General features: G+C 41.3%; 1 protein-coding gene across 6 annotated transcripts in view; it reads right to left on the bottom strand.

Annotated features, from left to right (window-relative positions):
- aebp2 (AE binding protein 2) overlaps positions 1-14,518 on the bottom strand; it is a 96,432-nt gene that overhangs the window by 26,583 nt on the left and 55,331 nt on the right. For all 6 annotated transcript variants that reach the window (XR_011596321.1, XR_011596322.1, XM_070897591.1 and 3 more), the window contains exons 5-6: positions 13,694-13,818; positions 2,231-2,298 (exon numbers count right to left, since the gene is read on the bottom strand). Coding sequence is in view for 4 of the 6 variants with exons in the window: in XM_070897591.1 (XP_070753692.1) it covers positions 2,231-2,298; positions 13,694-13,818 (193 nt within the window). In the remaining 2 variants the exon portion in view is untranslated. The remainder of the gene's footprint in view (positions 1-2,230; positions 2,299-13,693; positions 13,819-14,518) is intronic.

Below are 14,518 nucleotides of genomic sequence, written 5' to 3'. Positions count from 1 at the left end.
GTCCGAATTCCAGAACTCTGGATTCTCAATGCTGTACCAGTACCACCAATTGGTCTTTGGAAATGCTATGTACATTTCATTGATAAAATAAGCGTCGTTATTTTATACATCCTAGTGATCACTGGTTATATATTACTAACTTAGAACAATTCTTTAATAAAGCACAACAGAAGTTTACACTTACATCTGCAGTCACAATTTATTTTAAGGATAAATCACGACAAGTTAATAGTCTGAAATACCTGTTCTCTCTCAGGCATCAGAGGAATAATTAAAATATAAATGAACCTCAACAGTCTTTCTTCCCAAAAAAATTAATCAGATCTGGCTGTATTTCATAGTGCCTTGAAAAAAAAATTGTAGAATTCTATCAAATTCAAAGCCTATTTGTCATTACTTGTGAATGCCGCAGCTGAACAAATTATTCAAATGCATTAGATGAAATATTTCCTCTCAATGGCTTGACATCAAGTCAATCTTACTTCAGGCCATTTTTCCTGAGCATGTGGCAAACTTTTTGCTTGTTCAACACAAATCCATTGAGAAATTGTCAAAAACTTCAATATGCTGAAAATGCCAGACCACTATTTTTTCTCTCCAAAGCAACAAAGCCATTCCTATTGCTAAAGGCCCCACAATTTAGTACTCGCAAACCACAAGCTGGATACCAGCAATAATGCACTGGCAACTGCAACTTCAGTGCAGCACTGAGGGAGTGCTGATAAAGTGCAACATCCCCACCTGGGTGTCCCTGGTCAAAGACCGCCCTAAGTGGAGGTAGTGCATCTGGGAGGGAGAGTCTCATCGCAAAGAGTATGCAGAAATCAAGCGCAGGCAGCGGAAAGAGCGTGCGGCAAACCTGTCCCACCCTCCCTTTCCCTCAATGGCTATCTGTCCCACCTGTGACAGGGACTGTGGTTCTCGTATTGGACTGTTCAGCCACCAAAGGACTCATTTTAAGAGTGGAAGCAAGAGTTCCTCGATTCCAAGGGACTTCCTATGATGAACTGGCAACTGCAACTTCAGTGCAGCACTGAGGGAGTGATGCACTGTCAGAGGTGCCATCTTTCGGATGAGACATGAAAGCGAAGCCCCGTCTGCCTTTTCGGGTGGACATAAAATATCCCATGGCACTATTTTGAAGAGCACGGGGGTTCTCCCCGGTGTCTTGACCAATATTTATCCCTCAACTAACATCACTAAAAAAAAAATCTAGTCATTATCTCATTGCCATTTGTGGGAGCTTGCTGTGCACAAATTGGCTACACTTCAGAAGTACTTCCATTAGCTCTAAAGTGCTTTGGAACATCTGGAGGCTGTGAAAGGTGCTATATAAATGCAAGTCTTTTCTTTCAACATACCTTGTACATGAGTAATTGGAGACATGGTGTGGAAAGTGTAGCAGGCTTGGGAGGAACAGGTAACTTTGGATCTATGCTTCCCAAAGCTCCACATCACTGGGGGTTTTCCACGCCTCATTTCTGAGTTTGTTGTAGACTCATTGATAGAGATTAGTCAACAACTCCATTATCGTTGTTTCAGGCAGCAACCAGAAAGCACAAGGTAACAATCACAAAAAATTGAAGGGGTAGTTTAGACAAATTTACACACAAGGTGGCTAAGAATGTGAAATTCTCTGCCAAGAACAGTTGATTAGGCAATGTCCATATAAATGGGAATTCGATTATTGCTTGAAAAGAGTGTATCTAAATGGTATAGGAGCAAACCAGAAACTGGGATTGGACTAAAAATGAGGAAAAACACCAGTGCATACTTGATCAACTAAATGACTCATTTCGGTACTTCAATATTCTATGGAAGAAAAAACACATGCATTTATATACAACCTTTCACTACCTCAGTGCCTCACAGCCAAGTAAGTACTTTTGAAGTGTCATCGTAGGGCTTGAACAATCTTTTGATTCTGGTGAGTGTTTATACTGAGCCCAGGCTGATAATATGACCTCTGATCCAATGATGAACCTGGGTTGCAGGCCTAAGCACATTAACAAAGGCATCCAGGTTTCTTATGCAGTCATTTGTTTGGTCTTGGAGGCAAAAGTACTCTTGCTTCAACAATGGTTGCATAGCTGAAATAAATATGTTTGCACCCAACTTTAATACAGTACCCTGACAGCTACACTGTTTAAAACCTAGTGACATTTGAACATGGGATAGATTAACTTTCAATTTGAAAAAGTACTGTGGCACTTTAGATTCAATGACTTACATTTCTTCTGGTGTCCAGTGAAGCAGCACTTTCACCTTTCCAGAATCCTCCCTCCTTCGTGCTATTACCTGAAAGAGATTATTCTTTAATTCAAACTCAGCAAAAACAAACATGCAATGTAATTTTACAATGAAAGAAACTGCATTAAATTATCTACCATTACAATATGAGATTCCAAATGCATCTATATTTATCTGCCCTTGTTTACTTATGAAAGCATCCCAGAAATACAAATGACCACTTCAAACCCAAAACCTCAGATTTCAGCACAAATACAGGCCAAAGCTCAAGCTTCATGGACTTCAATTTTAAACAAATAGAGGGCAAGAAATTACTTAGAAGGAATATTTCCTCCAGCTCCCAGTGCTCACATCAACACTTTGTGCAGGCTTATGGATATTCAGCATGTACTAACCTCCACCAATGCCACTTAAATGGTTGTGAGTTGGTGTGCAAAGGCAATCCAGGAACAAATCTTTGAATTTTGCTCAGGAGGCCCCCTACCCCTTCCCAATATTATAACAACTGTATAATGTAACATACTATGGCCCCAAATGCGTTGGTTAGGTTCAGATTACTATACAGCAACAATGGATTTATCACATCATCTTACTGAGAATGGCCCAAACTGAAGCAATCATCTGAAAACTTTATAAAACAGACTAGACTAATAACTTAATTCCACAAAACTAAATTAGGCAGTAGAATCTGGAGTCATGTATGAAAAATTCCTCACACTGAAGATGGTGCAAAAATACTTGGATACATAAAAGGCTTGGGTGTATAAAGTTAAAGTACCTGCAACATTTAACATCTAGGTTTTGATGTGCTGCATATTTACCAAAACATTCATGAAACCACCACTTCCAAACCTAATATTTGCAACACTTTCCAGAATCTGAGATTATTCATGTGCATTTAATATGCTCATATATACACCAACCACTGAACTGCAAAGCTACATCATATGACCACTGCCCAGAATTTAGCAATTAGGAAACACCAGACATTTTTTTTGTACAATTACAAATCTCATTGGATTTAAAAAAAAAGAGTTGCCTTCTATACAACGCATTGCATGGTTTGAAAAATCTCCGACTGAAATTATGCAAGAAACTGAATAAAATGCTATTTCACAATGCATTTTCGATAAGCAAGTTAACACATTGTGACCAATAGCTAATAGGTCATTTACTGCTCCAACAATCTTCTGAGAGCATATAAAGCATCCTTAAGTGTATCCACAGTAACCATAAAATCCAGCCAATAACTTGCACCTGCGGGATTGGGTGATGCCAATGAAGTATAGGGGAGCAGCAAAAACGCACATCATTCCTAACCTATCACCTGTACAATTCTCTGTGTCCTATTTAAGAACGTGTCCTATTTCTAAAAACATAGCTAATAAAGCAATCTTTGTGCTAATCCAGTCTCATTCCTCATGGAGATTTCTCCCTCAAAGATTTATCTGGCCATTTTTACCTCCATGTCTACTTTCATGATGGTCAACAGTATCCATCATTCGAGCACTTTGCCCAGGAAAGAGAAGGTTTAGAGGTTGCTAGAAATGCATAGCAAGACTACTCCGCCTCCCCACATTTCTAAATACAGGAGTGCTTTAAAAAATAATCCACTGTGTCAAACAGGCCGTGCTTTCTGCCAAAGATGTCAACTTATACATAGAGCTCCCTTAAAATAAAACAGCAGACATCTTTACTTTAAATTTTTTTTTAAACTAATTTTAATGGATTAAAACTTTCTAAAGTTCTGTTCTCAACTTTCTGAAGTTTTTTTCAACATATGCAGCGGTTACATGCATGCAGTCACATCAACTTTAGTGTTCAACATGAATCTGTAGAGTAGGCCAACACTTCTGCCCCACATAAGCCCCAAAATAGCAGCTTAGGCATGTAACCCCTTCACAAGAGCCCGAGTCCCAGAATCATTCTATTGCTACAACGTCTTTTCAAAGAAGTGCTGTTCAAAATTGTACACACTATTCCAAATGCAGCCTCCCCAGTTTTCACAGGGTTCAAATACCCAGTGGTTTCAACAATCAAATGCCACGAGATGGACTGTAGTAACTTAAAACATCCAGACCAGAAATATCACTCCAGGTTTTGTGGCTACATTGGATAATGAAGTGTTCCTGCATGGGATGCAACTGGCACTCTTACTTTATAAAAATGATGGCAGCCTTGGTCAATTGATAGCGCTCTTGCCTGAGTCACAAGGCCATGGGTTCAAGCCCCACTCGAGCCTTGAGCATGTGATTTAAGCTGACACTCGTGTCGAATGGGGCATTAATCAGAAATAAATCTTCCCTGTTGGGTGAATTGAAGAGATCCCATGGCATTATTTGAAGATTGGAGGAGTTCTCCCTCAACCAAGAACACAAAGTCAGTCATATAACACTATAGTCATTTATTGCACTGCTTTTAGTGGACTGTGTAGAAATTGGCTGGTGTGTTTCCCTGCATTCGAATAGTGATAACACTTCAAAAAGTACTTTGATGAGTGATTTTGAATATCTGCAGATTAAAAGGTGCAATATAAATGCAAGTTCTTGCTTTCCATCCAATCTTCAATTACATTTCTAAAAAAACCAACTCTGAAAAGTAATGAATGTGTTTTCAAATACAGAATACTCTTTAAAAAGATGGGTTTCTTTAAAGATTGTGTGTGGGCTGCCCTCTTGTGGACAAATACAGCAACATAATGGATTGTTGGCAAAACTAGAATTCCCCATCATATAGCCAAAGATTGGAACAATTATTTTCTGTAATCTGTAGTTTATTGTGTACCAGCATGGTAAATAAATTCGTCACAGTAATCTATGCCCTGAATTCTTAAATTTGCTATTTCATTAACTTTTTGCTAATGTGAATCAACGCTGTACGATGAAACTGGATCGTATAACGTAAAGGAGGCCTAAAGCAAACATAAAGCACAGCACAGCACTTCCCTGATTACACTACCTGCAGCGGGAACCAATTGGGCTTGATGGGAAGTCACCTCACCATTAGCTGTGCACCACTGCAGAATGAGGAGGTCCTGCACAGAATGTAACGGGCAACCTTCTCCATTCAGAATCTAGCTCACTATTTCAAGTTCCACTGAACTAAGACTGAGCTTCTATTAGCCAAATCAGTCAGATAGGAAGATATCGGGCTGGATTTTGGGTTTTGCCGTTTTCGGGGTGAAAACAGAGGCGGGGCTGGAAAAGATTGCGCCCTCCTGAGAAATTTGCGCCGTCTGGGCCCTGTGCTAGGGGCGCAGTGTGAAGGGAGGCGTTGTATAACTTTCGGCATGCAAAAATGGGAACCACACCAACTAAAGTGCTGGACCAGGACTGCTCCGAGAGGCCTGGGGGGGTGGGAAAGGAAGAGAGAAAGAGAACCTAAAAAAACAGACATTCCCAAAACATTGCTCACGCCACAACACAAAAATTGACAAAAAAAAAAATGAACACATTCATTTACCTTTTGCACTTTATCTACTTCACCGCCGCCGGCATGGCTGGACCACTCTGGTTTACCTGGTCATCGCGGGTCCGGTGTGAGTCACCGATGTCGCAATGAGAAGTGTTGCACACCCAGCGGGGCTCTTCCCAGTGGTGCTGCTAAGCGCCGCCACAAAACACGACCCGAAGCTCCCAACGGGCGCAGGAGACCTCACCGCCCCATTTCATGCTGCTCTGGGGCGAGACCCGGAGCACTAAGGTTCCGAAAATCCAGCCCCATGTGGAGTTCCCGCATGCTATAGAAAACTGAGCACCAAACACATTGGGACTTGGTGTGAAACCAAAGAAGAAAACTTTGCACATTAAAAAACTTGGGTATTTCCTGTGTGGGTTCCTCATCAAGTCAAAATAAGCATGAAGCCAATGATATAAGCCAAACCACTGAATTCTCGACTTGGGTATTCTACAGAACAGTGGCAGCTGTGGCTCAATGGGTAGCACATCACCCGAGTCAGACGGTTGAGAGTTCAAGTTCCACTCCAGGGACATGAGCATAAAAATCCAGGCTGACACTCCAGTGCCGTACTGAGGGAGTACTGCACTGTCAGAGGTGCTGTCTTCTGGATGAAATGTTAAACCCAGGCCCTGCCTGCTCTCAGCTGAATGTAAAAGATCCGATGGCACTATTTCAAAGAGCAGGGGAGTTATCCCCGGTGTCCTGGCCAATATCTATCCCTCAATCAACATAACAAAAACAGATCATCTGATAATTATCACATTGTTTGTGGGAGCTTGCTGTGCGCAAACTGGCTGCCAAGTTTCCCACATTATACCAGTGACTACACTTCAAAAAGTACTTAATTGGCTGTAAAGCACTTTGAGACATCCAGTGGTCGTGAATGGCGCTATATAAATGTAAGTCTTTATTTTTTTAACAACAATTAGCAATTTAGATTTTTCATTTAAAAGGAGTTTAGGGTCAAATATGGAGCAAACTCATCCCATGAGACTACAACGTAACCAGAGCTTTGAGTTTTCCTGGCCGAATGATATTCTTTCTCCTCAGCTCATTTGCTGCTGAAACCCTCACCCATGCCTGTGTTACCTCCAGACTTGACGAGTTCAACACACTGCTGGGCACCTCCAACATTCTACCCTCCGTAAACTTGGCCATCCAAAACTCTGCTGTCCTTGTCCTAGCTCGCACCAAGTCCCATTCACCCATTAGCTTGCAGACATACATTAGCTCGCGGTTAAGCAATGCCTCAACTTTAAAATTTGGATCCTTGTTTGCAAATCCCTCCATGGCCTCGCCCTATCTCCATCTCTGGAATCTCCTCCAGCTGCACAACCCTCAGATATCTGCGCTCCTCTAATTCTGGCCTCTTGAGCATCCCCGATTTCAAATCGCTCCACCACTGATGGCCATGCCTTCAGCTGCCTGGGCCCTTCGCTTTGGAATTCCCTCCCTAAACATCTCTGCTTCCCTTTCCTCCTTTAAGACACTTAAAACCCTCCTCTTTGGTCATCTGCCTTAATATCTCATGTAGCTTGGTGGCAAATTTTGTTTTGCAATGCTCCTGTGAAGCACCTTGGGACATTTTACTATGCTAAAGTTGCTATGTAAGTAAATACAAGCAGTTATTGTTTCTATAATCAATGAGCAAAAATTTCTACACCTTATCAGAAGTATCTTATTCCCTCCCCAATCCCCCTTTGAAGTTGTTGCCAGTATGGGAGTGGATTAGAAAATAAGCAACAGATGTGCTCCTGGACAAGAATATAAAGTTCCTGGGATAAAATCACTTTAATCCAAAAAAAGGTCCCTTTACTTTTCTGGTATATTGTAATATGGATGTTGAACTATTCGGTACAAGGTTTTATATATGGGGTCGGGGGGAAAAAAAAAAAACAACGACAAGCATTGTGAGACCAACACAGCATCAATTTCTTAAAGGGATTATTCATCTCCTTCTCCTCCAACAGGCATGTGTCATTCCTTCTATTATGATTATAGCAATACCAGTACCTAGGATATTTTCCCCTATACCCCTCCCCCACAAGGGCAACTTGATGTAGCTTTATTGGGCTGAAATTTGCCCAGGAGTTGCTCCGTTCTTTTTGGAGCAACTTGATCTTTCTGGAGTATCTTAAAAATCCTCATTTTGCACATTCAATTTGTAAGTGAGTTAGTTAGGATTTTGAGTTTATTTCCCCCCCCCCCCCCAAAAGGGGGCATTACCAGCTACCTACGCCCGTTTTGGCCATTGGACAGCTAATAGTTGCTCCAAACTAACGTAGGCCAGCGTATGTGGTCACTTGTGGCCGCACAGAAAACCCTTGCGGAAGAGTTAAGAAACCAGCGCAGGTTGGTACATCGGAGACCATTTGGCCAGAGATAGGGGGTGGGAAGGGAAGCGAAGCGGAGAGGACCTTGCAAATCACTAAACAAAGCACAACATTCAACAATAAAAAAAAATAAAACTAAGTCCTACGTTCCTATCAAAACTTGGCCCGGGAAGTCAGCGGACCGGCCATGCGGGAGGCCACTCGGCCAGGGATAAGTGCGGGACGACCGGGGAGAGCACAGGGAACTGGCCACCGACATCAAGCAGAAAATGACTTCTAAGATAAACTGCCAACCTGCCAAAGGAGACATGGAACCTCTACTTCCACTGGGTATTTCACTAGAGATAGATATTCCAGCAGCAGTTTCTGGTCAGCTCTGTCGTACAGCTGTTCAGCTCAGGAGCATTAGCCTTGATTATATGCTCAAGTCCTGGAATTATTTGGTAATTTTGTACTATGGGCTAACAATAAAGAACTGGATTGAAACCATCCAAAATAATTTCACTTGGAACATTGGGCTTTTCTCTGATCCATCTGAGCTGGTTTTGAACATAATGAGACCCCGGAAAGACAGTGCTGTACCCCACTCAGCCAGGCCACATGGCCTGGGATAGGGGCAGGACGCATTGAGTCCCACGGTGCAGCTACTGTGCATGCACGCACACTCCAACGCGCATGTGCAGAGCTGCCGGCACAGTTTCTGGCGCAGGGCTCCAGCTCCACCCCCAATTGACTGACCACACCAAACCCCGGGAGAAGCAACACAGCAGCCAGAATTGGGTGAGATTGCTTCGGCACAGTTTTCAGCCCACAAAGTCGGCGCACTCAAGGGGTGGACCAAATTTGAGCCCATTGTCACTTCACACTTCCAAGGGCAAAATAAATATAGCTACAGCAGCGTTTATGTACTGTTGACCAAAAGGAAGGGTTCCACACACTCTGCATCCAGCTCCATATCCCTAAGGCTAGCACCGGCAGGATGGATATTGACTGGCAATACGATCTCTTAAAGAAACTCCCATCTCTCACTCTGCCTAATTTTAATCCTCTTGAAAATGGTCACAGGATCTAATTCCACATAGATTTACTGACGTGGAGGGTCCAACTGCAGGGTTGGAAGGGAGAATTCTGACAAACTACATATTCCCAGAGGTTGAAAATCAAAGTGAGATTTTGAAATCAAAAATGTTTTTGCAAAATACTCAATAAATTCACACAAGTTGGCAGGTTACGATTTTTTCCTTTTGCCATAGCTGCATTCTCCTCTCCTTATCCAACAGTCTGAACACTACCAACGATGATGGCACTTGAACCTACAGCTCAGCAGCAGTGCAGCATCAAACCTTTCAGCTACAGGGTGTTGAGAATCATTTTCTTTGATTTTTTTTTTTTGCTCAAAGTGCAATGCTCATGCCAGACAATGGAATGTTTTACTCAGGGCACCCAATGTTAATGTTAAGTGCTACTAGGTGAAGAACAGTACGTCATCTACTTTGCTCCAACAATACTTCTCACTCCCAACTACAACAGAGTGACATCTTTCATTTCTTGCACCAGTCATCCTGTGTCATAAGGGCAAAATTTCCATTTTGTCGTGAGTTAAGTCAGACAGGGATAGAAGAGCAGCAGTTGGCAACACCCTTGGAAAACAGTTTGAAACTTCCCACATTACAAGCTGGAATACATGGAGATGGGAAACGGAAATACAGGATTAAAAACAGGGGTGCAATTACAAAAAGTGAAAGAAAAAAGAACTAAAACAAGCCACTTCCTTTTGTTAAAACACTCACTTGTGCAATACCCAAGCTATAAAGCATTTATTGGGTTCCTGGCCCCACTGTGGAATTTATTTCAGATTGATCCACAAAGGAGAGAAGAGCCACACTTATGTGCTACCACTAGATGGCTCCCAGTTATTTCCTTGATCAGATGCAGAACCTGGAGTTGAAGGTCAAAGGAATGGCTTATGTTCCAACCAGCTGGAGAATAACAAAGCTATTATGGGAGCATAATGGGCAGAATTAAACAACGATAAAGACCTGGAAACACGGCCTCATAAAATGATGGTATGGTAACTTACAGCAAAGCTAAATCATTCTGCTCACCAACTTGGCAGAATTACACTGGGTGACTTATGCTGAAGCTTTAGTGCATTGAATGAACTCAGCAGCTTGCAAGTAATTTCAGTGTGCTTTCCTCCACCAGTTCCTTTGTCTGTTGCAGCTCATCCTTGACAAGTTCCACACCCATAACAAAAGCTGCCTTTTATTCCATTTTGTAATGAATTCCCTCAGGTTAAAAGACCTTAACCAACTCTGGTTTTAATTTTAGTAAGTTTTATAAATTTTCATTCAGAAAGCCCGACTTCTTGTACACAATTCTCGCATTTACTTATAAATAGATCAGAAATGGAGAGAGATAATAGTCAATTAATTAAAGCCAAATACTTTGAGCAAGATTAGACCTTTGCAAAAACTTATGAAAAAGGTTCCCGAAGCAAAGATACACACGCAAAAGTCTTCAGAATTTTAATTATTACGGACATTGCATCAGTACTTGATCAAATTTTCATTAAAACATTTTTGAAATGAAGACAAGAAGGAACCACTTGCCTTTACTAAAGAAACAGAAATCTGGCCAAAATTGGAAAAAAAACCTACTCTACACAAAATGCAATAGTCCCAGGTAAGCAACTCGATCATCTGGCACCTTGTCGACATTATAAATTAAGTTTTTTTTCCCTTTGTCAACGTTTGTCGTTAGAGTCGGCTCTCCCTGAACACTGACTCATTTGCTTCACAATATCACGAGTACGTACTACGTTTTGCTTACAACTTTATTTGCTTAAAAAGTCAACGAGCAAATTTTCAAGGTTTGAGGTTTGAAAGGACTCGGTCAGTTAACATACCATTGTGTCTCTAAATGTGTTGAGCATGCATCTTGAGTAACAAATTGATTTCAAAGCTTAACTCAGTGTGGACAACAGAAACAGAACTGGAAATATTTGGCAAAATGAAATATGAAGCTTTAAATCTGTGACCTGGTGTGTGGAGCACAATACTGCCATTTAATTCTGTACAACTTCTACGATAATAAAAACCAATGTCCAATTTTGATTAAGTAGAAATATATAAATTTAAGTGCTGTTGATTGTTATGCATGTAGTTTTGTACTCAAGGTTAAGGATGTCTGTACTAAGCAAAAGAATTCTACCCCCTCCCCGCCAAAAAGGTTTTCGCATGAAGACAGGCACAATATTAAACAGTAAAGCTCCTCTAATCTCGCAACAATTTAACCTTACAACATGGTGACATTTCTACTTCCCACACAAGCCACCCCTGTACTCTTTACAGGTTAATTGCAATTAGTTTTATTTGTGCTGCGAACTTTGATGTCTACAAAATACTTTAAGACTGCGCAAACTCATTTCACAAAGGTCATAGACAAGCTGTTACAGCCAACTGCTCTGGGTTGCCTTTGAACTAGCCTGAGGTAAAAGGATTGTGCTTGGATGCTGAAGACTCGGAAAACTAAAGATTATTTTAAGTGGCAGTGTTTCTTTTTTTGGAAAAAAAAGGCTTCAAAAAAGGTCAGATATAACAATGATGTCAAGTGAATTTTTAAAGAGAACACCATTCCCTTCTTTGGGATGCACACATCAGTGTTAATCATTATGGTGGGGATCACCACAAGCATTAGAAAATCCTAACAGCTTTTAGTAGTTAAGCAAAAGAATGACTTTACTGTGAAATCGCTTCCAGCAAAATCAATGTGCACTGGGCCGCCAGTGCTCTGAATTTTGCTGTGCAAGGTGGATTCATAACAGGGTCAACACTAATAATCCTTTCACACTGATGATGCATATTGTTGCACTGACAGTCCAGTTTATACTGTGAATTATTTTGACAAATAAACAGGAACTGAGCAGGACAGATTTATACATAACTCTGGCTTGCATGAGAAATAGGTCAGCCATTTTCCCCAATGTTGGGGAAAACTTCACACAGCCTGGCAAACACGAAGTGAATTGCTGATCTGTATGGGTTAACTAACAGCCAAGCTTTGCTTCTTGTACTTGACATTGTTGGCAATGGAGTCAGAAATGAGAGTGAGGATCCCATTTCAGGAAGTATCGTCATCTCAGACACCAATGTCAGGTCATTTATATTGCTGCTTTGCTGCCACGAGTACTCTCTCCATCAGAGGCAAGTTTACTGATTAAAACAACTTGAATTCATGTCATGCTTTTAATGCAATCAACATCTCGGGTAATTCACGGATGAGAAACCAAAATGCGAGCAGTAGAGAGCAAGGAGAGATGACCAAAAACATGGTTCAAGAGGTGGTTGGGGGTTTAGTGGAGAGTTTCAGAGAGAAGAGCCAGAACAGCCAAAGGCATAGTTACTTGAAGTTAAGATTGGTGAGTTCTGAACAGCAGCACGTAAACAAAGTTGTGTTAAAAGTTGCATTCATGACAATGCTGCTACCCATCGTCCTTCTCAGATGCCGTGGGATGGGCTGCAGAAGGCAGCAATGTAAAACCCACATGGAAGTGATGTGGGTGTCTGCCCCCAGAGCATTATCTCAATGATTATCTTTTATGCTTGCTCCCTGGTCTATTCTGTTCAGGGTGTCAATCTATTTTCACTCCAAGTCTTGTGGAGTACCTCCGATTTTTATGAAGCATCGCAAGATTACCACGGCAGTCGAAACAAGTTGAATAACAAGTTGCGCTTGGCTGCACCACCTTCGAGACTGACCCAAACATCTGGCTCGGAGGGGAGCCGATCTTCAGCACAATAGCTCGAGTCAAAACTGCAGAATCTGACCCGATGTGACATTAAAATAAAATACATGTAAATTGCCCTATACACACGTCAGTGCAAGTTCAAGCTCTTGGGCCAGCTGCATGCTGGCAGTCGCAGTGCCTTAAGTGGGCGTTCACATGTAATCTTGAACAGGAGCGTCTGAAGGCACTTTGAATCGAGGCCACCATATTCTAATCCAATCCATTCCTCACCCACCGTACAGACACATGCACTTTGCAACAGGGAAACAATAAGTAGCTGATTTTACCCCTCTCTCGTCCAGTGGAGGCCAAATGTGGAACCCCAACTGCTACTTGACCAAGATCAACTAACTCGACATACATCAATAATTCAGACCTTTTATGGATTAATGCAACGCCAAGCATCATCGAATCTTGGAGACCTTGCCGACCATTAAATAGATTTCACATGTGCATCTGGATCATATGGGCCACAGTCTCTTCATTCAAAAATTTAGTCGCTGCACAAGACCTGTAGTACAACGCAACAATTCTCCCAATTCTTTTTGCACAAATTAGAACGCCACAACGTGCAAGGAGAGCAATATGGCCAGTGTAAATGTGATGGCATTACTGACTTGCACTAGCCAAGTATGTATGTATATGCAGGTTTTGTTGAGCAAGTAATGAGCTGTGTTGCTCACCTGACAAAGACACGCCTTGATCTTATCTTCTATCCTTTAATGTGTTTCCAGCTTACTTTTATTTATAGCCTTATGTGTTCAGGAATGGAAGGACGCTGTGATAATAAGAATTTATTTTCATGATTGAAAGTAATAGCTTCATGATTGGAATAGCAGTCTACTGGCAAAGCTTTACTCACTGTGCTATGGAACACAACACTATGCCCATTTCCATGACTTTCAATATGGGTCGACAGATTAAAGCAGATGGCACGATGTCTTATGGCATCCATTGTTTGAGCATCAAAAAAGTCATGTGGTCTTGCTGTAAAAACAAAGATAAAATATCAAAAAGGGCAGTTCACCGGTGGGCATAGCATCACTCGCAATTTTTTTTAAAAGCTATCCAGTTAAAATCATGGGGAAAAAGATAGGAAAGCAATTACATTAAAAAAATGCTTTAACGTTAACTGGTCGTCAAAATGTAAAAGCAGCAAATGACAATACTAGAGAAATTAGAAAGATGGTCACAGTGTAAAAGAATTCTAACTTGAATTACAGCTCAATATTTTAGACAAAACATACACTTGTATAAACTCACTGAAGCACACAAAAGTCAGGTGGTTATTATAGTGGCTCTGAACACCATCTCAAGATGGCTGAACTGAAGAGTGCAGCGTGGGTATTTATAACTTATCACAGGTTACTTACATCTGGATGTAATACGGTTGAGCCTGTAATTATATGCTCAGTTACTCTGTTCCTTGACAGAAGAACTGAAACAGCTCTCAAAAAAAGGTTCAAACTTTACATTCTCCTCCAACAAAAAAAAGGTTCTCAGCCCCAACAGCCAGTTGTAATTGAACAAATTCTCTGTCTTATACATACTACCTAAAAATAACATTTGGCTGGAGTGAATTACAGCATGTAACTTGATCACCAGCTTCTGATGACTACATAAACTTTCAAGTGTCATTGCATCAGTCCAAACAGAGTCACAATTACCTTGATTTCCTTACAGCCCT

The sequence above is a fragment of the Pristiophorus japonicus genome, chromosome 13 (genome assembly GCF_044704955.1).
Source record: "Pristiophorus japonicus isolate sPriJap1 chromosome 13, sPriJap1.hap1, whole genome shotgun sequence".
Taxonomy (NCBI): domain Eukaryota; kingdom Metazoa; phylum Chordata; class Chondrichthyes; family Pristiophoridae; genus Pristiophorus; species Pristiophorus japonicus.
The sequence above is the reverse complement of the archived record's forward strand: the minus strand, read 5'-3'. Positions and strand labels throughout refer to the sequence as shown.